This window comes from Vombatus ursinus, unplaced genomic scaffold (genome assembly GCF_900497805.2).
Source record: "Vombatus ursinus unplaced genomic scaffold, bare-nosed wombat genome assembly UNPS02008996.1, whole genome shotgun sequence".
NCBI lineage: Eukaryota > Metazoa > Chordata > Mammalia > Diprotodontia > Vombatidae > Vombatus > Vombatus ursinus.
Genome location: NW_020948774.1, coordinates 12,632,755 through 12,657,836, shown reverse-complemented (window position 1 = coordinate 12,657,836; position 25,082 = coordinate 12,632,755). Strand labels below are relative to the sequence as shown.

Sequence of the window (25,082 nt, the reverse complement as noted above, 5' to 3'; positions counted from 1 at the left end):
TAAAAACAGTTGTCTAGAAACCAGTAAAGAAACTTCATAATTAATATCAATACTGAGAGGAGGGTGTAATTGTCAAACAGAAACTTTGGTTACCCTGCTCCAAAACAATGGCCTAATATAGGTTTTGCTAGCAAAGATAGGTTGCTCAAATCTATCCTAAGTCACATATGGCTAAATATATGTCAAATTGTTAACATATCACAAAACTAAAACAAAACAAAACAAACAAACTAAAACCCATATCCCTAAAACCAAGGTCTAGTTTTCTTTCAGGTGATTCTTCATTACATTACAGTAGAGCACATACATCATTACTTAACATTATAGTTTGTTTTATAAATGCAATCCATAAACACTACACTAGCTTTTTTATAAAGTTTCCACAGATTCTTTAATAAGTATGTTTAATGATTTCAAAAATAATTACTGCATGATTTCATCATTTTAATTAAGATAGAGGACAAATATATTAACTATGTGTCTGTGAGACAGAGTAGAGAGGCCCTATTCTAATTAAATAGTAATTAAATGAGCAACAATTACTCCCTAAATAGGTTGGGCTGATGAGAATTCTGAAAATTCTACCCAACATGGGTTCTCCCATCAAGATCTTGCTAAGTTTTCTGTATAAAAATATTGCATGTCAGGACTCATATCTGGCAGAAGTGACTGCAAGTAGGCATGGGGCAAGGTTTCCCAAGCTACCCCTAAAGAAGCCCTTACTATTTCTAAATTTCACTCATTTTCTGGATATATTTCTCTGACTGGGCTGAATGAATAAGGGTGGAAAACCCACAATGTGATTTTTGAGTAGGAAAAAGCCTGAGACAACAGCCTTCCTGTTAACCAAAAAGGATCTTTTATCTCCATCACCTTCTTTAACATAGAGGCTTATCTTCAATCTCTTTTGTCCCCATCCCACTACACCCTTCCACCCTTGGCTTCACTACTTAGCATAGGCTTTCTGTACATTGTAGGTCTTTTACTGAAGACTAAGGAGAAGTTGAACTGGCACCTATACCTTTCAAGTCATATCTGCCTACCTACCAGTTTTCTGTTGGGGGTTTTTGCCATTCTATAGAGTTCTTTGGTTTATTGAAGCACAGAGCCACCTGTCTGAAGATGAGATACCAAGGTTTTTGAAGTTGTTTTTTTTTTAAATGAGGGGAAAAAATTTCAATTTCACCAAGTACCAAGCATTTCACAGAAGTAGAAGAGAGAAGAGGAAGCTAAAATATACATAGAATTCCAAGTCAGAAAATCATCCTAGGGTAGGATAGAGGAGGAAAATTAAGTATGAGGTGACAAAGTACAGGACTATCCTTCCAAGTCAAAACCAAAATGAATCAAACATCAGAATTCAAGTTTCAAAGGGATGCTGATGTCTCTGAAGAGGATATAATCTTCTTGTACTGATTCCCAGAATACCAAATGATCTTGGGTTGAGCAGAATCTCCAGAGCCAGTTTAAGAATAAGCTATTCAGTACTTTTTGAAATGGTGTCACATTATTTGAAAGATTAGCAGCGTGAGGTATTGACTTCCCAGAGATTCTAAGGCATAACTCTGATTCTATATAACCCTTTAGGAAGGAAGAGATATGGAAGTCTCCTCAAAAAAGCAAATGGCAGACTTAAAGGTTGGCAAAGGTTTACTACCCGTAGTAACATGAAAATACAAAACTTGTGCTTTTCTTCTATTCTTTTTAAATAGTATAATTAGAAAATAGAAGTACCATCAATTGTGAGAAGAAAAAAAACAAAATAATTGAGTTAAAGGTGTTGGAATGTTAATAAGTTTTGATGTTAACTCTTCAAAGAGTATAATTACTGATGAATTAAAAATAAATTATTATAAAATAGATATATGTACATTTTACATATATATGCCCCTGCTTTATATTTATATGGTAAACTAGATAGCACTTTTTTTGTTTCAATCCCAGCCAAAGTCATGTCCAGTCATCTGGTAGAATTTCATGTTAAAAGGCCTGTAAAATTCACGGAGTCTCTGGACAACCTCCTGGTTGATATTGGGATGTGTTCTACCTTTGTTTTTACCAAGGCAGTGGGATTTGCTGCTGCCCTCAGACTTTTTCAGGCAGGGGAAGCCCTTGGTCTTGTTGAAGTAAAAATTCTTTTTTGTGATGACCCTTTTAAGGCCCAGGAAGTCTTGGACCCTTCCAAGTTCTCCAGCTGGGTCACCAATCAGCCTCTCCCCACTCACAAACAGTATCTGGTTGATAGGGAAGTAGAGGAGCCAGTTCTCTAAGTGCTTGGCATAGATACCAATCTGTATGGCACTCCAGGATGTGTCAATGAGGCCTGTAGTTCTGTTTTTGAAAGTTAAACTTTCAAAAGTGGGGATATCAGGGCATTTGGAGAGAGTCTGAGTATAATCTGAGATGGCTCTGGTCACTGGGTCTCGGACCACAACAATGAGCTTGGTATCTTTGGACATAGCTGAGATGCGAGCAGGAGCCTCTTTAGTGATGAAGTAACTGGGAGTTTTCTCCATGGTGATTTGTCCATCCAAGGATCTTGGCATCAGATCTCTGAAAACAAACAAATGATACACAGGTAAGGAAAAAACATGTGCTAAAATTTCAGTAGTCCAAAATCCTTTTTCACAGTTAGGGTTTAGGAATGTGAAGAGTAGTACAATAGATTTTTAGGGACCCTGTGAGATTGTCTCAGGATTGGATTTCAAAAATTCATGCCACTCTCATGCCTTGTGTATGATATCTCTCTTTCTGTGATTAAATTGGTCTACTGTATTCTCATTTTTGAATGAAATTTATCTCCAATAGAAAAAAAGGCAAGAAATAATACCCATTGGGTATCATTTCTTCCCTATTTTTCTGAGCAGTTAAATACAGCTTTTGGGGACTTCTAGTATGAAAAGGTGGTTTTAAACACATAAAAATTGCCTGTACTTGATATAAATCTATAGGCACCTTATAAATAATAACAGAAATAATCTGATAGAGAGCTACCAAATCAAGCTGGGAATTTATTTTCTTATTTATATTTTCTCAATGTGTTCCCCATTCCAGAGAACATAAACCACCCAAAAAGCAGCGTAATACAGTGGTTTGGAAAAGAATCCAGGAGTGAGGTTGCTGCCCTGCCAAATATTTGCTCTTTGGTGTTAGGCAAGTCACTTAATTTCTATAAGCCTATTTCTGTATCTGTAAAATAAGGAGATTGCATTAAATAATCTTTAAAATTCTTTCCAGTCATTTTTTCTATGCTTTCTGTAGAAATAGAAAGTAATAGTGATATATCTAATCTACCCTTTCTTCTAGTTGGAAGTATGTTAGTCCACATTCAGTTGGTTTTACCATGATAAACAACTGACAAAGTGAATTCATCTTGATGAGAGAGTGTTAAGAAATACATGTGCATAGATATCACAATGGTATAAGCAAAATCACTGTACATTTACTATAGAAGAATATATCAGAAACCTTTATGAACTATTCCACAAAGCTTCAGATATAACAGGAAAAGATGTATGTTACACATCACATAATCAACATAACAAAAACCATGCAGATAAAGACAACTAATTTATGATAGAAATGTATCATTGTCATTTGAGGAGAAAAAGAGGTAGATGCTAGTGATTATTATCCAAAATAAAAGTTGCAGCTGATGTTACTGAAGAATGAAAGAACTTGACTGTCCTCTTCAAATAGGTACCAACATATTGCTATGCTGCATTATAAGTATGAATATAGTAATGTTAGAAAAGTATTATACTAAAATGTCTGGGGGCAAATTATCCAATTCAATGCTGAGTATCTGAATACTCACTGTGACATAATGGGTCTAGCCTTTGCTTGAAGACCTCCAAGGAGTTCCACTTCTTGAGGCAGCCCTTTCCCATTTTTGGACAACTCTAATTGTTAGGAAGTTTTTCCTAACACCAAGCCTAAATTTACTTCTTTGCAACTTCTACCAATTGTCTGTTTCCTGACTTCCTTCAAGTCGCAACTAAAATTCTACTTTCTACAGGAAACCTTTCTGGATTCCCTTTAAATGTAGTGACTCTCTTCCATTGAAAATTTGGACTCTCCTCCATTCAAATTTATCTTGTATATAGCTTGTTTGTACATAGTTGTTTGCTTATTGTCTCCTACATTAGATTGTGAGCTCCTTGACTACAGGCACTATCTACTCCCAGTACTTAGGACTGCGATAACACATAGTAAGCACTTAAATATTTATTGACTGACTGGTTTTGTCTTCAAGAGTTAAATAAAACATGTTTAATTTCTTCTCTACATAATTAATTCCTCAAAAGGTATCATGTACCCCTGCATCTTCTCCAGGTTGAAAATGCACAGTTTCTTTGGGAGCTCTCTGACATTGGTTTTTATTTTTTAAAAATAAATAACAATTTAAAATGACTATATGCAAAGAAATAGCACTAATAACAATAGCTAGCAATTATATGGCATTCTACAATGACAAAGTACCAGACATGGTGTTTGGGGTGTCTCCAAATGTTTCTATTGGTAGATGATATCATATATATTGAATTGAACATGAACACTATAAAGTCTTGTCAATGAAATCTACAGAGATACGAAAAGAGACTGGTTTAACTATTCACATTGCAAAGCATATGAAAAACGTATGTTGCCAAATTGAGCAAAAATGTTGCAGTGAAAGGATTAAAAGGATGCTGGCTTTTCATCCCACTACCCCATGGGAAAAAAATAAAAAGAAACACAAAACTGAGGGGGATGTAACTTAAAACGCACACACACACAATCCAAAATAAAAAATCAGCAAAACAAAGAAAAGCAGTGACATAATTATCAAACACTATAGGGCAACTGAATTGCCTGAAGTACTCAGAATCAATGGAGAATGAAAAATAAAATATGCAAGACATCTTAAAAGATGTCCTCAACTGCACCAATTTTCTTTAAAGTAAAATTGAGAGTGAACTACTAGATGGTATAAAAAAAGAGTTTGAAGAAAGTAAAAATTCCATAAGGAAACTGAGACTCAAAGCCATTTTAAAAAGTAGAAGCAATAATGAAGAAAATGACCAATATGAATAATAAAATCGAAAAAAAAATCTCAGAAAAATTCATAAATGCAAGTAATAGACTTACTCCAATGGAAAATAATATTGCAAAAAATATAATGTACAGTGAGTGGAAATTATTCAAACTATTAGAAAACTCAAATGACAGACCTGGAACATAGATCATGATACAGCATTCTCAGGATTACTTCTAGTCTGTGTTACTTAGGGGGAAAAACCAATTTACTATAAGGGATATAAAATAATAATGGATCCATTAAAGAAAAATTCTGAGAATTGGCTAAAACAACTTATGAAAAACAAATCAAAATCATCCACAAAATCCCCAAATAAGAAGGAACTCAAGATTTAGCATGCATGGACATAGCATAAATTCCAACACTAAAACATTAAGAAAAAATATAAGCTGCCAAAAGATGTTCAAAAATCACTTACAAAGATAAAACAAGCAGAGTTGCAATAAATTTTATAAGAAAGATAAGAGGAAGATTGTAGGAAGTTGACAGAATAAGGCAGAAAATCACCTGACTCTCCCAAATTCCCCTCCAATTAACCTAAAACAACACTTCAAATGGAATTTTAGAGCAGCATAAATAATAAAAAGTCATGATAAAACAGTCATCCAGTCAAAGAGGAGGACATTAGGAAAGATCTAATCTACTAGTGTGGTGGTCTGGCTGGGAACAAAGTACAGACACATGAGAATAACAAAGAGCAAGTTTTGGGGGCAGCTGTGTTGGTGGCAGCCAAGGCTTTGGGATGGTTGGGAGTTGGGGGTGGGTGGCTGATCTGGAGAAGATTGTGGGGGCCCTTTGCTGGCACTGGACAAGGGGCCCAGGCCTGTTGACTGGACATGGCCTCAGGCTGTGACTGTTGGTGAGAAAGGGCAAGCACAAGCTGGTGAATGTAGTCAGAGGGACACTGGCCCTGTTCACTGTTCACTGTTCCTGGATGGAGAGGACTGGTTGTGGTCACTTTCAGGAGAGCAGAGTCCTTGGTTTTGGTTCCACGGCAGAGGGGTTAACTGATGCTTCTAGATGCAGGTTGGTGGTGCATTTCTGGGGTAGTAGGGAGTGAGTGTTTGTTATGGTCTTGGCTCAGGGGTAGAAAAGGTTGAGGTTACTCATAAACCAAAGTATAAGCCAGAAGAGCAGTGACAACATCTGACCTTGGATCATAGCACATTGGAAGAACCAAAAGACAGATAGATCTTCAGATAGATCACAGATAGAGCTGTGAAAGCAACACCACAAAACCCTGAAGCCTGAGATGTCATCTCCAATGCCCCAGAAGCAGAGCCTGACCCTAACATAAAATTAATGATTGAGAAATAGGACATAAATATGAGTAAACAAAAGAAAAAGAACCTCACCACAGATAGTTACTTTGGTGATACAGAAGAATAGAATTCAAACTCAGAGGAAGACAATGAAGTCAAAAGAACTATTTGTAAAGCTTTTCAAAGAAAAATGTAAAAAGGTCACAAGCCCAAAAAGAGTTCTTGGAAAAGCTTAAAAAGGACCTTAAAAACAAAATAAGAGAGATAGAGGGAAAAATAGGGGAAAAAATAAGAGTAATGCAAGCTGGGTTTGCAACCAAGAATAACCTACCCAGCAAAGCTGAGTGCAAGGGGGAAAATAGATATTTAATGAATTTTTCTTGAGGAAAAGAACAGAATTGAACAGAAAATTTGACTTTCAAATACAAGAATCAGGAGAAACATAAGAAGGTAAACATGAAAGACTAATCATAAGGTTTAACTACTTACTGTCTCATATGGGAAAATATTTTCAAGAATTTTATCATTATTATGGTAGTTAGAAAGAGTATACATAGATATAGGGGCTTGAGTTTGAGCTGATCATAATTTATTATCCTAAAAAACAAAATTGGGTAAGGGGAGGTAAAATAGAGTAAATTATCTCATAAAAAAGGCTTGTGAATGGAAGAACTTTTACAGTGGAGTGGAGGATTGGGTGCAGGGTGAGCAGTGTAGGAACCTAATTCTCATTGGAACTAGGTTAAAGAGGGAATAACATATTTGTGTGTGTGTGTGTGTGTGTGTATGTGTGAGTGTGTGTGTACACATACAGATATTTATTATATGTACATATAGTACACACACACACACGGAGAGGAAGGGAGAGATAGAGAGAGAGCAAAAGAAGGAAAATAGGATGGAGGGAAATACAAAACTAATAATTATAACCTTGAATGTGAATGGAATGAACTTACCTATAAAATGGAAATAGATCAAACTCCAGAACCTTACAATATGTCATTTACAAGAAACACATTTGAAAATGAGAGACACACATAGAGTAAAAATAAAGGGCTGGAATAGAATATTGCTTCAACTGATGTAAAAAAAAAAGCAGGAGTAGTAAATCATGATCTCAGACTAAGCTAACATAGACTTAATTAAAAGAGATAAGTGGGGAAACTATATTATATTAAAAAGGTATCATAAATAATGAAGTAATATAAACACTAAACATATAAAGACCAAATTCTATAGCATCCATATTTATAAAGGAAAAGGTAAATGAATTATAGGTGGAAATAGATAGCAAAATTATAATAGCAGGAGACTTCAACTTCCTCCTCTCAGAACGAAATTAATCTAAACAAAAACCAAATAAAAAAAAAGTCAAGGAGATGAATAGAATCTTAGATAAGTTAGATACGATACCTATCTGGAGAAAACTGAATACATACTAAATAACATAATTTAAAAGAATGAGTGGGTAAAAGAACAAATCATAGAAACAATAATTTTATTAAAGAGGATAATAATGAGATAATATACCAAAACTTATCAAGTGTAGCAAAAGTGGTAATAAGAGGAAAATTTGTATCTTTAAATGCTTACATCAATAAAACAGAGAAAGAGCAGATCGTTGAGTTGGGTATACAATTTTAAAAACTAGAAAGAAAATAAATTAAAAATTCCCAGTTAAACATAGGGGCAACTAAGTGGTGTAGTGGATAGAGTGCCAGGCCTGGAATCAGGAAGACTCATATCTGCGAATTCAAATCTATCCTCAGATACTTACTAGCTGTGTGACCCTGGGAAAGTCACTTAACCCTGTTTGCCTCAGTTACCTCATCTGTCAAATGAGCTGCAGAAGGAAATGACAGACTACTCCAGTATCTTTGCCAAGAAAACCCCAAATGGGGTCATGAAGAGTCAGACACAACTGACACAACTGAACAACAACAAAATTAAACACCAAATTTGAAATCCTTAAAATTAAAAGTGCCATTAATATAATTGAATTTAAGAAAACCATTGAATTGGGCAGCTAGGTGGCACAGTGGATAGAGCACCGGCCCTGAAGTCAGGAAGATCTGAATTCAAATCTGACCTCAAGCCAAACACTTGACACTTACTAGCTGTGTGACCCTGGGCAAGTCACTTAATCCCAATTGTTTAAAAACTAAAGGAAAAAAACAAACCATTGAATTAATAAATAAAACTAGGAGTTGGTTTTATGAAAAAAAAAAGCTAGATAAGCCATTGGTTAATATGATTTTTAAAACATCACTAGTATCAAAAATGAAATGAGTAAATACACCACTAATGAAGATGAAATTAAAGCAATTATTAGGAGTTATTTTGCCCAATTACATGCCAGTAAATTTATCAATTTAAGTGAAATTGAAGAATACTTAAGAAAAATAGAAACTGTCCAGAAGAGAACATAGAATATCTAAATAAACTTATTTTTTTTTTAATTTTTATTTTTTGGTGAGGTAATTGGCATTAAGTGACTTGTTCAGAGTCACACAGCTAGTGAGTCCAAGGCCGGATTTGAACTCAGGTCCTCCTGACTCCAGGGCTAAATAAACCTATTTTATTTTATTTTATTTTATTTTATTATTTTTTAGGGCTAGGCAATGGGGTTAAGTGACTTGCCCAGGGTCACACAGCTAGTAAGTGTTATGTGTCTGAAGCTGAATTTGAACTCAGGTCCTCCTGAATCCAGGGCCTGTGCTCTATCCACTGCACCACTTAATTGCCCCTAAATAAACCTATTTTAGAAAAAGAAACTGAACAAACCATAAATGACCTTCCTAAGAAAAAAAGCATCAGGACTAGATGGATTTACAAGTGAATTCTACCAAACATTTAAAGATCAACTAATTCCAATATTAAATAGGAGTCCTACCAAACTCCTTTTATGAAATAAATATGGTGCTGATACCTAAACCAGGAAGAGTAAAAACAGAAAAAGAAAATTATAGACCTTTACTAATGAATATAGATGCTAAGATCCTAAATGAAATACTAGTTAGGAGACTACAGCAATATATCACAAAGATTATACATTGTGATCAAGTGGGATTTATACCAGGAATGCAGGGCTGGTTCAATATAAGGGAAACTATTAACATAATTTATTATACCAATAACAAAGTCACCAAAAATCCAATGATTGTTTCAATATATGCAGAAAAAGTTTTTGATAGGATACAACATTCATTTCTATTAAAAACAACTAAAAGGATAGGTATAAATGGATTTTTCCTTAAAATGATAAGAAGCATTTACCTAAAACCATCAGCAAGCATAATTTGTAATGGAATTAATCTAGAAGCCTTCCCAGTAAGACCAATAATGAAACAAGAATGCCCATTATAACCAGTATTATTCAATATTGTACTAGAAAGGAAATGCTAGCAATAGCAATAAGAGAAGAAAAAGAAATGGAAGAAATTAGAATGAGCAATGAGAAAATAAAACTATCTATTTTTCAAATGATATAATGGTATACTTGAAAAATCCTAGGGATTCAACTAAAAATATTTGAGCAAAGTAGTAGGATATAAAATGAACCCACATAAATCATCAGCATTTCTATATATCCCCAACACAACCCTGCAAGAAGAAATAGTAAGAGATATTGCATTTAAAATAACCACAGACAGCATAAAACACCTGGGAATATACTTGCCAAGAGAAACCCAGGACCCACATGAACATAATTATAAAACACTTTGAATACAAATAAAGTCAGATTTAAATAATTGGAGAAATATTAATTGTTCATGGGTAAGCAGAGCCAATATAATAAAAAGGACAATTCTGTTTAAACTAATTTACTTATTCAGTACCATTCCAATTAAACTTCCAAAAAATAATTTATTGAGATAGAAAAAAATAATAAAATTCATTTAAAAGCACAAAAGGCCAAAAATAGTAAGGGAATTAATAAAAAAAAATGTAAAGGGGGAGGTCTTAAACTGGTAAAAGGTGATAATTGTCAAAGCTATCTTGCACTAACTAATAAATAGAATGGTTGATCAGTGGAACAGAGTAGGTAAACAATACACCATAGTAAATGATTATAGTGTTCTCATGTTTGATAAATGAAAAGATCTAAGCTTTTGGGATAAAAACTTACTATTTGGTAAAAATTGTGGGGGAAAACTAGAAAGCAGTTTGGTAGAAACTTAGATGTAGATAATTTATTATATCATTTACTAAGATGTGGTGAAAATGGATACATAAAGGGAGATATCAGAAGTAAATTAGAAGAACTTGGAATGCATTACCTATCAGATTTATGGATGAGATAACAAGATATAGAGAGTATTGTGAGATCTAAAATGGATGATTTAGATTACATTTTAATATATTAAAATATTTTGTACAAAAAGCAGAAAGTAGAAAACGGGGAAATTTTTATAGCTAGTTTCTCAAATAAAAGTCCTTGTATCTCAGATGTATAGAAAAATGAGTCAAATTTAAAAGGCAATTTAAATGAATCATAATTCATTCCCCAATTGATAAATGGTCAAACAATTGGTAGCTTTTGGAAGGAAAAAATCAAAGGCATATATATATATATATATATATATATACACCTTTGATGTATATATATATATATAGTCATGTGAAAAAATTGGTCTAAATCATTATTGATTAGAGAAATGTGAATTAAAATAACTTTGAGGTACCACTAAAATTATAGAAGAAGAAAACTACAAATGTGGAAAAACTGGGACATTAATTGGGACATTGCTGGTGGAATTGTGAACTGATCCAACCATTTGGGAAAGCAATTTGGAATTATGCCCAAATAGTTATAAAGCCATATATACCCAGCAATTGACCCAGCAATACCATTGCAGTTCTCTCTTCCACATTGAAACTTACCCCATCACAGGTTTTGATATATCTAGAGTCAGCATAAGAAATTACATGGGAATTTTTTGGGAGTTTGTGGAAGCTGCAGACAATACACAAAGGCCAGCAGTTGACACAGAAAAAATTTGGAAACTCAGGAATGCATAAAATATATGTGTAGTATTGCACCATATCAACCCAAATTTTACAATAAAGTACTGTAAACACCCTATAAAAGAAAAAGAAAAAAATTCGGACTTATTCTCTGGTACTAAAGGAGGGCCAAAAAAATTTATGCAGATTTTGGGGATGCTGTGCCCCCTAACTCCTGCAATGTGGAAGGAATAACTATATTGTCTGTTTCTCAAGGTGGTCAGCAAAAAAAGGAAAAGAACCTACATGTTCTTAAATATTTATAGCAGCTCTCTTTATGGCAGCAAAGAACTGGAAAACAAGGGAATGCCCATCAATTGGGGAACAGCTAAACTAGTTGTGGTATATGATTGTGATGGAACACTACTGTGCTGTAAGAAATGATGAGCAGGTTCATTTTAGAAAAACATAGAAAAACTTGTATGAAATAATGTAGAATGAAATGAGCAGAACCAAGAGAACATTGTATACAGTAACAGCAATATTATTCAAAGAGTAGCTGTGAACAACTAAGTTATTCTGAGCATTATAAATACTCAAATCAGTGTGACCCTGAGCAAGTCACTTAACCCCAATTGCCTAAAATATATCTATATCTGTATCTATCTATCTAATACAATGCCTATTCAATAATTGCCAGACGTCTATCATGGCTATTTTAGGAGCAGCTAGGTGGTGCAGTGGGTAAAGCTCTGGCCTTGGAGTCAGGAGGACCTGAGTTCAAATCTGATCTCAGACACATGACACTTACTAGCTGTGTGACCCTGGGCAAGTCACTTAACCCCGATTGCCTCACCAAAAATAAATAAATAAATAAATACTCAAATCAACTACAAAGAACTTATGAAGGAAGATGCTATCTACCTCTAGAGAATGTTGTGATAACTGATAAATTGATAAAGAACTGACCAATAGAAGTATGTATAATATGGTTCCATACATCTATATCTGTCTCTCTATCTATCTATCTATCTATCTATCTATCTTATCTATCTATTAAATGTTGGCCTTCTTTAATGCAGGGTTGGGAGAAAGACAACTCACAATTCAAAATGTAACAAAAAATAAATAGAATAAAATTTTAAAAGAAGTATAAGAAAGGGTGTTAGTACTTGAACTCCCTGTGCTTCAGTGCAACTCCAGGTGGGCAGGTGTCCTCCAGCAGCTAAACCTCCTTGTGCTTCAGCCTGGCCTGGGTGAGCAGGCATCCTCCAGGGGCCAGACCCACTCAGAGCTTCAGTATAGCCCTAGGAAATGCAGAAAAACCCCACCTGGCCTCAGCACATGCCAGCCACCACCACTAGGACCCCAGCCTAGCACCAGATAAGCTGCCAGACCTCTACAGCCTCAGGCTGCCAGCACCTGAGGCCCCAGCACACAAAGCCAGTGACCAGATCTCTGGCCGCTAGCATAAAAAGCCTGGAACTGTGCCCCCTGTGCTCCAGCAAGAGTGTTCAACTCTAAAAGCCAGGAAATAGGCAAATATCGTGAGCAAAAACCAGAAATAGACAATGACCATAGATTCTTTCTCTGGGGACAGGGAAGGTCAAAACATGAATTCAGAAGAGGACAGCATTGTCATTACGTCCACATCTGAAATCTCAAAGGGGAATATGAACTGTTCTAAAGCCCAAAAGCTTGGAAGAGCTCAGGAAGGATTTTAACAGTCAAATAAATGAGGTAGAAGAAAAATTAGAAAAAGAAATAAGAGGTATGCGAGAGAGTCAACAACTTGGAAAAAAGACAAAAATTGACTGTATAAAAAAATTTCTTAAAAAATACTATTGGCTAAATGAGAAAAAAGCACACTGAAGAAAACATCTCCTAAAAAGTAGAATTGGCCAAATGGAAAAGGAGGCAGAAAAATGCATTGAAGAGAAGAATAGAATTAGCCAAATGGAAAAGGAGGTACAAAAGATAACTGAAGAAAATAATTCATTAAAAATTAGATTTGGGCAAGTAGAAGCTAGTGATTCTATGAGACATCAAGAATCAGTCAAAGAAAATCAAAAGAATAAAAAAAAAATAGAAGAAAACATAAAAGACCTTATTGGAAAAATAACTGACTGGAAAATAGATCCAGGAGAGATAGTTTAAGAATTATTGCTCTATCTGAAAGCCAGGATGAAAAAAAGAGCCTGGACAGCATTTTTCAAGAAATCATCAAGGAAAACTGCCTTGAGGTCCTAGAACCAGAGGGTAAAACAGTAATTGAAAGAATCCACTGAACACCTACTGAAAGAGATCCCAAATTGAAAACACTGAGGAATATTGTAGTTAAATTCCAGAATTGTCAGTCAAGGAGAAAATACTGCAAGCAGCCAGAAAGAAAAAAGTTGAAACCACAGTCAGGATAATGTAGGACCTTGTGGCTTCTACATTAAAAATTTGGAGGGCTTGGAATGTGATATTCCATAAGGCAAGGAGCTTGGACTATAACCAAAGATCAACTACCCAGAAAAATTGAGCATAATCATTCAGGGGAGGAGATGGATATTCAATGAAATAGGGGACTTTCAAATCTTCCTGATGAAAAGACCAGAGCTCAACAGAAAAATTTGATCTTCAAATATAAGACTCAAGAGAGGCATAAAAAGGTAAACAGGAAAGAAAAAAAAGTTATTCAATAAGGGCAAACTGCTTACCTCCCTACATGAAAAGATGATACTTGTAACTCTTGAGAACGGTATCTTTATTACAAAATTTAGAAGGGGTATTATACATAGACAGAGGCATGAGTATAAGTTGACTTTAATGTGAAGATAAAAAATCTAATTAAGTTGTAAAAAGGAATTGTACTAGGAGAAGAGGAAAGAAGGAGACAGAAAAGGGTAAATTATATCACATGAATAGGTGCAAAGACCTATTACAACAGAGGTAGAAAGAGAGGGAGATAAGCATTGTTTGAACTTTACTCTCATTGGATTTGGCTCAAAGATGGAATAACATACTCAGTTAGGTATAGAAATCTAACTTACTCTATAGGAAGTAGAAGAGGAAAGGGAAAAGAAAAGGGAGGGGGTGGATAGAAGGGAGGGAAGAAGTAGTAGGGGAAAAGGGAAAGAAAAGGTAAGGGGGCTGATAGAAGGGAGGGCAGATTGAGGTAGAAGGTGGTGAAAAGAAAAACTCTAGTGAGGAGGGAAAGGGAGAAAGGAGAGAGAAAAACATGAACAGGGGAGAAAATAGGGTGAAGAGAAAGACACTGATAGTAATAATAACTGTGAATGTGAATGGGATGAACTCTCCCATAAAATGAAAATGGATAGCAGAGTGGATTAAAAACAATAATCCTGTAGTATGTTGTTTACAAGAAACACATTTAAAGCAGAGGAATACACACAGAGTATAGGTAAAAGGCTGAAGCAGATTATGCTTCAGGGGAAGTAAAGAAAGCAGGGGTAGCAATCCTTATCTCAGACAAAGCAAAAGGGAAAATGGATCTAATTAAAAGAGATAAGGAAAGGAACTACATCCTGCTAAAAGGCATCATAGCCAATGAAGTAATATCATTACTAAACATATGCACCAAGTGGATATGTTATAGCATCCAAATTCTTAGAGAAGTTAAGTGAGTTACAGGAAGAAACAGACAGCAAAACTATACTAGTAGGGGACCTCAACTTCCCCCTCTCAGAACTAGATAAATCTAACCACAAAATAAACAAGAAAGAAATTAAGGAGGTGAATAGAATTTTAGAAAACTTAGATATGGTAGACCTCTGGAGAAAATTGAATAGGGATAGAAAAGAATATACTTTTTTTTAATCAGTGGAACACAGCACCTACACAAAACTTGACCACATATTACGGCATAAAAACCTCACAATCCAATGCAGAAGGGCAGAAAAATTAAATGCATCCTTTTCTGATTATGATGCAATAAAAATTACACATAATAAAGGGCCATGGAAAGATAGACTAGAAATTAATTGGAAACTAAACAATCTAATCCTAAAGAATGAGTGGGTCAAACAACAAATCATAGAACCAATCAATAATTTCATCCCATAGAACAACAATAATGAGACAACATACCAAAACTTATGGGACTCAGCAAAAGCAGTTATTAGGTGAGGTTTTGTATCTCTAAATGCTTACATGAATAAAAGAGCAAGAGGAGATCAATGAATTGGGCATGCAACTAAAAAATCTAGAAAAGGAACAAATTTTAAATCCCCAATTAAAACCAAATTAGAAATACTGAAAACCAAAGGAAAGATTAATAAAATTAAAATTAAGAAAACTATTGAACTAATAAATAAAACTAAGAGTTGTTTTTATGAAAAAAAAATAGATAAACTTTTGGTTAATTTTATTTTTAAAAAAAGAAAGAAAAAAAACCTACCAGTATCAAAAATGAAAGGGGTGAAGTCACCACCAATGAAGGGAAAATTAAAACAATAATTAAGAGCTAGTTTGTCCAACTGTATTCCAATAAATTGTTCACCTATTCATAAGTTTGACAAGTAATATGTTTCATGTTCTTCTAATATTCTTGTAAAACCTCTCTTTATATCTAGGTCATCTATCCATTTTGACTTCATCTTGTTAAATGGTGTAAGATATTGGTCTATACCTATTTTCTGCTATACTGCTTTGTAGTTTTCCCAACAATTTTTTACCAAATAATGAATTCTTATCCCGAAATCTTAAGTCTTTATACTTGTCAAGTACAAAGTTCTGTTCCATTGATCTACCTTTCTATTTCTTAGCCAGTACCAGATAATTTTGATAATTATTGCCTTGTAATATAGTTTAAGGTCTGATACTGCTAAAATTCATTCCTTTACATTTTTTCATTATTTCCTTTGATATTCTTGCCTTTTTGTTTTTCTAAATGAATTTTGTTTTTATTTTTCTAATTCATTAAAATAATTGGTAATTTAATTGGGATGGCATTGAGTATACAAATTAGAGTAAAATTATCATATTTTTATATAGGTCCTACCTACCTATGAACAATTAATATTTCCCCAATTATTTACATCTCATTTTATTTGTATAAAAAGTTTTTTATAATTGTTTATATGGTTCCTGGGTTTGTTTTGGCAAGTATACTCCCAGATACTTTATACTGTCTATAGTTATTTTAAATGGGGTGGGGGTTTTTTGCTATCTCTTCTTGCAGTTGTGTTTGTGATATGTAGGAATGCTGATGATTTATGTAGATTTACTTTATATCCTGCTACCTTGCTAAAATTGTTAATTGTTTCAACTAACTTTTTAGTTGAATCTTTGTGTTTTCCAAGAATATCATCATATTGTTTGCAAAAAGAGATACTGTTATCACCTCATTCCCTATTTGTATTACTTCCATTTGTTTTTCTTCTATTATTGCCATTGCTAGGACTTCCAATACAATATTGAATAATATTGGTGAGAGTGGGCATCCTTTTTTCACACCTGATCTTGCTGGGAAGGATTATGTATATCATTTATGTATATCATTTATGTATATCATTACACATATTTCTTAAAGCAGAGCAATATTCTGTTACATTCATGCACCACAACTTGTTTAGCCATTTCCCAATTGATGAGCATCTACTATGTTTTCAATTCTTAGTTATCACAAAAAGTGGTCCTATAAATATTTTGGAGTATATGGGGACTTCTTTTTAATGGCTTCCTAAGCGGGTAGTAATAGTATGGGTATTTTATTCACTTTGTTTGCATAATTTCAAATTGTTTTCCAAAACAGTTGTATCATTTCATAGCTCCATCAACAATTTATTAGTGTGCCTATTATTCCACAACTCTTCCAACATTGACTGTTGTCATATTTTTGTCACTTTTGTGAATTTGCAGGGTATAGGATATTGGATTGTTTTGATTTCCATTTCTTTTACTGTGCTTCCTATTGATAATAAGCTAGTAGCCTTAATTAGGTTTTAGCAAAGAGAATTTACTATGCAGGCATAGTAGGAATATTTGATATCAAACACTTTCCTTCACAAAACCCAGTACACACAGGGGCCCTGGGGTGAGTGGTCTCAAAATTATTGTAAAATGCTAGTGAAGCAGGTGAGTATATCATATCTCACAGGTTCAAATTGCTGGAAATCCTTTTCTCTTTTTGTAGAGTCTTTATTAGGTTCCCTTTCGGGGACCTCTGCTGACTCCAAGAGTCATAGCTTACACTTCTCCATATTGTCTCCTTCAAGCTGCATCTTTTGGGCAGCTCTCTTTTTGTATCCATCTTTGTGATTTGTCTTCAGTGTTTCTTTGCTCCCAGCTAGATGCATTTTCTCTTACTGATCCAATTTATTAAATATCTCTCCTTCTAATATCTCTATCCTCTCCTTCCAATGAGGGAGGGGGATTGGAGGGGAAGATAATGTTCTTTCTGACATCACTCACAATCTCTTGATAATCTCAAGGACAGGTGCAAAGGGCTGTCTCCTCAAGCTGTTCCTGCACTACACAGCGGAGTCCTTTGCCACTCAACTTGCTACTCTTCTTATATTTGTTGTTTATTGTTCAGTCATGTTCAGTCATGTTCAGTCATGCCCAACTCTTTGTGATCCCAGTTGGGGTTTTCTTGGCAAAGATACTATAGTAGTTTGCCATTTCCTTCTATGGCTCATTTTACAGATGAGGAAACTGAGGCAAACAGGGTTGAGTGACTTGCCCAGGGTCACACAGTTAGTGTCTGAGACCAAATTTGAACTCAGGAAGATAAGTCTTCCTGACTCTAGGCCCAGTACTCTATCCACTGTGCCACCTAGCTGCCCTGCACACACACACACACACACACACACACACACACACACACACACACACGTTCTCTCTCTCTCTCTCTCTCTCTCCCTTAAAATTGTATTTGATTCTTTTAGTCAGTTACAAGCTAAGACTTTTCCTTGTGGCATCTGTTTTTCATCTCATTGGCAAAAGCTATATTATTCTTTCAAATTGATTAAGAGATTATCCCCACACTTTGATGAAGTTGCAGGAAATTTCCTTATTAACTAGTTTATTCTGGTGACTGATTTGCTTGAGTTGTCTGTGCCTTCTTTGATTAATTGAGATGGTAGTAGAACCCCACCTCATGCCTACATATCATGGAGGTATAGGACATAAATCCAGTATTATCTATCCAGCAAAACTCAGAACTCTCCAAGAAAGCAGAAGACAGACATTTGAGAAATAGGCTTTGAAAATATAATTCAAGCAAATCTTTAAATATAAATATTCAAAACAAGTCATACTTCTCAAATCAAGATAAAATGTTAGCAACAAAACAGAAGACCTCTCTAAACCCTGTGCAGAGAAAACCACTAAAAGTTTCGAAAGGGTTTTTCAGAGAAAGAGTGGGGAGAAAAAAGAAAGGGAAAAAAGAAAAGAGAAGGGAGCCAAGGTAATCCCTATTCAAAATTTCCATCTTTTACAAAGAAGTCCAAGTGTAAAAAAAAAAAAAAAAGTATACAAGACAAAAAGAAATTCTGGAGTTGTTCTATAAAATTTGGGTCAATAATATTTCTATTATTAGCAAGTTTCTATTCTACTTTTTCTGATTAAGAATTTCTAATCAGAGATTTTTCTAAATTTCTTATTTCTAGTCTAATATTTCTCTTAATAATAATTATTGATAAGTATGACCTAAATTTCTAATAAAATGAAGAGTTACTAATGGATTAAATACAGAATGTAACAAAAACACTGCTCAAAAAAACACATTTATTCTGGAAAAATCTAAATGTATTTAAAATGAAAAGGTGATCAAAATTTATCACGCTACTGTCAAATTATGAAACCAGAAAGGGCACTAAATTGAATTAAACCATTATTGCTACTCAAATGTAATATATTTTAGATAGTTATTCACTAGTAATTTGGCATTAAAATGAATGTAATTAGGCAAAAAAAATGCTAAAATATCTCTACATATTAGTTTTCCACTAGTAAGCCCAGAAAGTAAGCAATAAAAATGAGTGGATGTGAAAAATTGCTTTAATAAAGTTATTAGGAAAAAGGATTCTATATATGATGACCAAGAATTAAGACAGAGTGACAGAAAATAACCACAAAACATATCAGATATTTGGGCTTTAAGACGTACAAAAGATTTATTTAAAGATAACTTGAAAATTATTTTGACTGAAATCAAGGAAATACCGAATGAATGGAGGGGGTATCACCTGCCAGTTAGGTAGGGTAAATATAGCAAATGTAGCAAAAACTTGAAGCTTTTCCTAGATTTGTCCAAATGCTAGCTTTCTCATTTCCTAACTAGCTTACATTTAATTAATAGGTTACAAAATTTCTATTTATTCTCTACATGCTTATTTTGTGTACTTGCCTCCCAAATAGAATGTAAGCAAGCTCCTTGAAAGTATTATTTCATTTTCAAAATATTTGTATCTTGAGCACCTAGTATAGTAGTAAACAATAAATTCTTGTTGATTGATTAATTAAACTAACTTAGCAATTTGCTGCATAATACTGATAGGTTATTTCATAGACTTAGAGTCAAAAATTCATATAGAAAAAATTGACTGCAAAGCATATCACAGGATCACAGATTCAGAGTTCAAAGGGAGCTTAAAAGTCCTTAGTCTAAATCCCTCATTTTACAGATGAGGAAACTGAGGCCCAAAGAAGTTAAGTGACTTCCCAAGGCCATGTAAGTTTTAAATGCCAGGGATAGGATTTGAACTCAGGTTGTCTAAGTGTACAACAACTCTTTTCACTGTACCATGCTGTCATACTCATTTTAGTCAACTGTGTGATTTTAAAGCTATGTTTGGCTATGAAATATCATTTGTCTGTTCACTTCTCATGACTTCATCAAGGGTGTCGTTATTGCTTGTGTAACATGGATAATGGGACAGAGAATTTACCCAAACTCCTTTGAGTGGACTATGAGTTCTTGCCCCTAACTAAAGGACATTTGTGACTAGAAATTCCTAGTTCTGTGAATGGGAGCTATGTCCAAAATATTGAGGATTGATAGATTAAGAGATGCCCCTTCAGTAGTTTTTAAGAACAAGGATAAAGGATTCTATATATGTTTCTATTCAGTCTTGCCTGATTTGGAACATAGATTGTTTCTTAAATTTCCAGTAAAAACAGGGGAAAGAAAGGGTTTCCATCTCCTCTAACCCTAGCACATTGGTAATGAAAACATGTGTTTGCCTAGGTGAGTTTGAGATTCGACCTCAAGTTCCAGGCTGCCGTTCCTGCTTCATGAACCTTTCTTTGTGCACAGGTGAATGAGGAGCCATCCTGAGACAGATATTTCTAGCCTTTATGGCTACCTCAGTGAGAATATGAACTTGTTTAGGTGAGCTTGAGGTTGGACCTCATGTCCTCAGCTGCCTTTTCTGCTTTACGTTTCTTTCTCTGAGTATGGGTGAATGAAAAGCCATCCTGAGACAGATTTTTCTATCCTTGATGGCTATGTCATGAGTTCAAGAGGTGAGGACTTCTTTGGTCAGGTGGCGGTTGCTCAGCAGAAGAGTTCCTCAACATCTTTGAGGGAAAAATGACTACTGCTAGGAGTATGCTACAATCCAAGCCATGCTGTGGTTTGTTAATATGTCTAGATCTAAATAGAAAACATCTAAGGTGACTTGTGCATGTATTTGTTTTTGCAATGTAGGTGCAGCTTCATAGTGATACTTTTATAGCATCAAGTTTTATTATCTCCAAAATTATTCTTATTGACATATTTTATGTCACCTACATTTTACTTTGTAGTCACCCCCTGCCCTTCCCTGAGCTATCCCTTATAATAAACGCTTTTAAAAGAAGAAAGAAAAAGTTCTGCAAGACTAACCAAAATATTTTTTAAGAAGTAAGATATTATTTGCAATGTCACATACCCGTGGTCCCCCACCTATGAACAAAGGTGGGGGAGGTGCCTAACCATATCATACCTTTGTAACCTATCATACCATTATAATTTTCCAGCATTCAATTTTGATAGTTTTGTTATTGTTCTTTGCATTTGTATCATTTTAATTATGGTGTATATTGTTTTTATGGTTCTATTATTTAATTTTACATCAATTCATTTAAGTCTTTATATTTTTCTTTGTATTCATGTTCATCATTTCTTATGGTAAGTACATTGTATTCATATATCGCAATTTGTTTATACATTCCCCAACTGATGGGCATCTACTTTGCTTCTAGTTTTTTGCTGGTGTGAAAAATGTCAATATAAAGATTTTGGGGAGTGTGCAGGCCTTTCTTTACATCATTTACTTACTTGGTGTCTGAGTCTAGGAGTACAATCTTTGGGCCAAAGAATATGGACCTTTTAGCTAGCATGTACATTAAGTTATATTTTATTTGAAGTCCTGCTTGTTTCATTCTTTGCCTACCCCAGGACAGAACTTTGACTGTGTCATATCTATTATTTCTAGAAGCAAAGTGAGTAACTCAGCTTAAAGATAATGTTTAAAGTCATAGATAAATTTGAAAAAATGTACCCATTTATGTTACTTGGTACTGATTGTGTATACATATTAACTTAGGAGACTATGGAGTCCAGCTGAAAATGAGGCCATTAGTTTTCAAACTAAAAAAGTACATTTTTGCATGTGTCAGGGTTTTAAGTAAACTTAAAATATTCCCTCAGCTTCATCTGTAAAGGGAAACTATGGAAAATTTATTTGAAAAGGAGACAAACCTAAACTTTTTTTTATATAAAGGGAGGCAAGGACTGACTTGCCGTGTTTTTTTTTTTAACCGATAAATTTGCTTCAACACAACTGATAAACATAAGTATTCAAACTATGGAGTATTTACTTCACAAAGTGTAAAGGAAGACAAAAGAATGCTTTTATAAGTTATCATTTATTAATGAAAGGTTATATGCTCTAACTAACTTTAACAAGGTAATATCAACATTAGGTTTTCTATAACCTGAATTTTATTGCCTAAAACTTATAGAATTTTAGTCCATGTATGTTCTTTTTTTGGATTTGATTCTGATTTATTTGCTTTAAAAAACTGAAGTTGGAAGAGCAGAGATAAGTTGGAAGAGAAAAGACAGGGGTTTTCCTGAGCTCTCCCAAATTCCCCTCCAAACAACTTTAAATAACACTGCAAAATGAATTCTATAGCAGAATTCACAAAAGGATGGGGTGAAACAATTTTCCAGGCCAAGACAACTTAGAAAGACAACAGGAAAGGTCTGCCACACCAGGGTGAAAGTGGAGTGCAATCTAGTACAAGTTGTACCAGCACAGACCATGTCTAAGCAAACCAACAGCAGGTCTTGAGGATCATTGAATCAGGTGTGGCAGTAGAGACTTCCAGACCTCTCAGTCAACAGATGGTAAGGGGGTCAGAAAACAGGTCAGAAGGAGATTACAGGGCTCCCTTTGCTGCCACTGAGTGCAGGATTCTGTTCAATTGTTCATATGTGGATCTGGATTGTAGTCTTGGGTCTCGGTCCCAGGGCAAGGAGAAGCTTGCAGTTTCAAGGGAGAAGGGACCCTGGGCAGGGCAGAGAAGAGTGCTTGTGGTCACTCACAGACCAGAACACAGGCCACGAGAATAGTAAATACACCTCCCTTTAGATCATACCACCTTAGAAGAACTAAAAACTTACAGACCCCCACAACTATCTCTGAAAACAGCAGCACTAAAAACCTGAAGCTTTGGACAGTGCCCACTTCACCCTGGGAGCAGAGCCCAACTCTAACATATAAAGTTAAAAGTCAAGAAATAGGCTAGAAAATAGGCAAACAATAACAACAACTGTTGTTACAACAACAACAACAACAGAACATGGCCATCAAAGCTACTATGGTGACAGGGAAGATCAAAACACAAATTCAACAAAGACAACAAAGTCAAAGCTGCTACATCCAAAGTCTCAAAGAAAAATGTGAATTAGTCTCAGACCCAAAAAATAATTCCTGAAAGAGCTCAAAAGGTATTTGAAAAACCAAATGAAAGAGGTAGAGGAAAAATGGAGGGAAAAAGTGACAGTGATGCAAGAAAATAATGGAAAAAAGAATAGTAAAAGATACAAAAATACTGAAGAAAATAGCACCTTAAAAAACAGAATGGGCCAAATGGTAAAAGAGTAACAAAAATCCACGGAAGAAAAGAACTCCTTAAAAAGCAGAATTGGCCACATAAGAAAAGTTGTACAAAAATCCACTAATGAAAAGCACCCTTTAAAAAGCAGAATTGGCCAAATGGAAGAGGTTTAAAAAAAAAAGCTCATAGAATAAAATAATTCTTTAAAAATAAGAATTGGGTGAGTGGAAGCTAATGACCCCATGAGACATCAAGAAGCAATCAAACTAAATCAAAAGAAGGAAAAAAATAGAAGAAAATGTGAAATATTTCATTGGAAAAACAACTGACCTTGAAAATAGATTGAGGACAGATAATTTAAGAATTATTGGACTACTTGAAAGTCATAAAAAAAAGCTTATACATTATCTTTCAAGAAATTATCAAGGAAAACTGCTCTGATATCTTGGAATCATATGGTAAAATAGAAATTGAAAGAATCCATTTATCACCTACTGAAAGAGATCCAAAAATGAAAACTTCCAAGGATATTATAGCCAAATTCCAGAGCTCCCATGTCAAAGAGAAAATCCTGCAAGCAGCCAGAAAGAAACAATTCAAATATCATGGAGCCATAGTCAGGATAACACAAGATGTAGCAGTTTCTATATTTAATCATTGAAGGGCTTGGAATAGGATATTTTGGAGGGCAAAAGAGCTAGGATTACAACCAAGAATTGCCTACTCAGCAAAACTGAATGTAATCTTTCAAGAGAAAAATAGACAATTGATGAAACAGAGGACTTTCAAGCATTCCTGATGAAAATACCAGAGCTGAATAGCAATCTTGACTTTCAAATACAAGATTCAAGAAAAGCATAAAAAGGTAAAAGCATAAAGAGGTAAATAGGAAAGAGAAATCATAAGGAATTCAATAAGGTTAAGCTGTTCACATTCCTACATGGGAAAATAATGCTTGTAATTCCTAAAAATTTTCTAATTATGAGAGCAGTTAGGAGTACACATAGACAGAGGTCATGGGTTTGAGTTGAATATGATGGAATGATTATCTTTTTTAAAAAAAGTAATTAAGGGGTGAGAAAGAAGAATGCACTGGGAGAAGGAAAAAGGGAGAGGTAGAATGGGATAAATTATCTGACATATAAGAGGTGTGAAAGAGCTTTTACAGTGGAGCAGAAGATGAGAGAGGTGAGAGGAGCATGTATCCCTTACTCTTACTGGAATTGGCTCAAAGAGGGAATAACATATACATTCAGTTGAGTATCTGTCTTACCCTATAGGAAAGTAACAGGGGAAGGGGATCAGAAAAAAGGAAGTGGGGCTGATAAAAGAAAAGGTGGATTGGAGGAGGTAAAACTCAGAAGCAAAACACTTTTGAGGATGGACAGGGTGAAAGGAGACAGAGAGCAGGTTAAATGGGGAAAAATAGGATGAAGAGAAACACAGAGCAAGTACTCATAACTGTGAAAAAATATAACATCAGATTTTTCTGATAAAGACCTCAATTCTCAAATACATAGAGAACTGAGTGAAATTTATAAAAATGAGAACCATTCCTTAATCAATAATGGTCAAAGAATATGAACAGGCAGTTTTCAGAAGAAGAAATCAAAGCTATCTCTAGGTATATTAAAAATTCTTTAAATAGCTATTTATCAGAGGAAATGAAATTAAAATAACTCTGAGTTACCATCCCACACTTATTAGATTGGCTAATATGACAGAAAAGGAAA

The 25,082-nt window shown here is 34.5% G+C and overlaps 1 protein-coding gene across 1 annotated transcript in view; it reads right to left on the bottom strand.

The window, feature by feature from the left end:
- Positions 1-1,934: 1,934 nt before the first annotated feature.
- LOC114034436 (heparan sulfate glucosamine 3-O-sulfotransferase 3B1-like) overlaps positions 1,935-25,082 on the bottom strand; it is a 39,824-nt gene continuing 16,676 nt past the window's right edge. The window contains exon 2 of the mRNA XM_027850115.1: positions 1,935-2,553. Coding sequence (XP_027705916.1) covers positions 1,935-2,553 — 619 coding nt within the window. The remainder of the gene's footprint in view (positions 2,554-25,082) is intronic.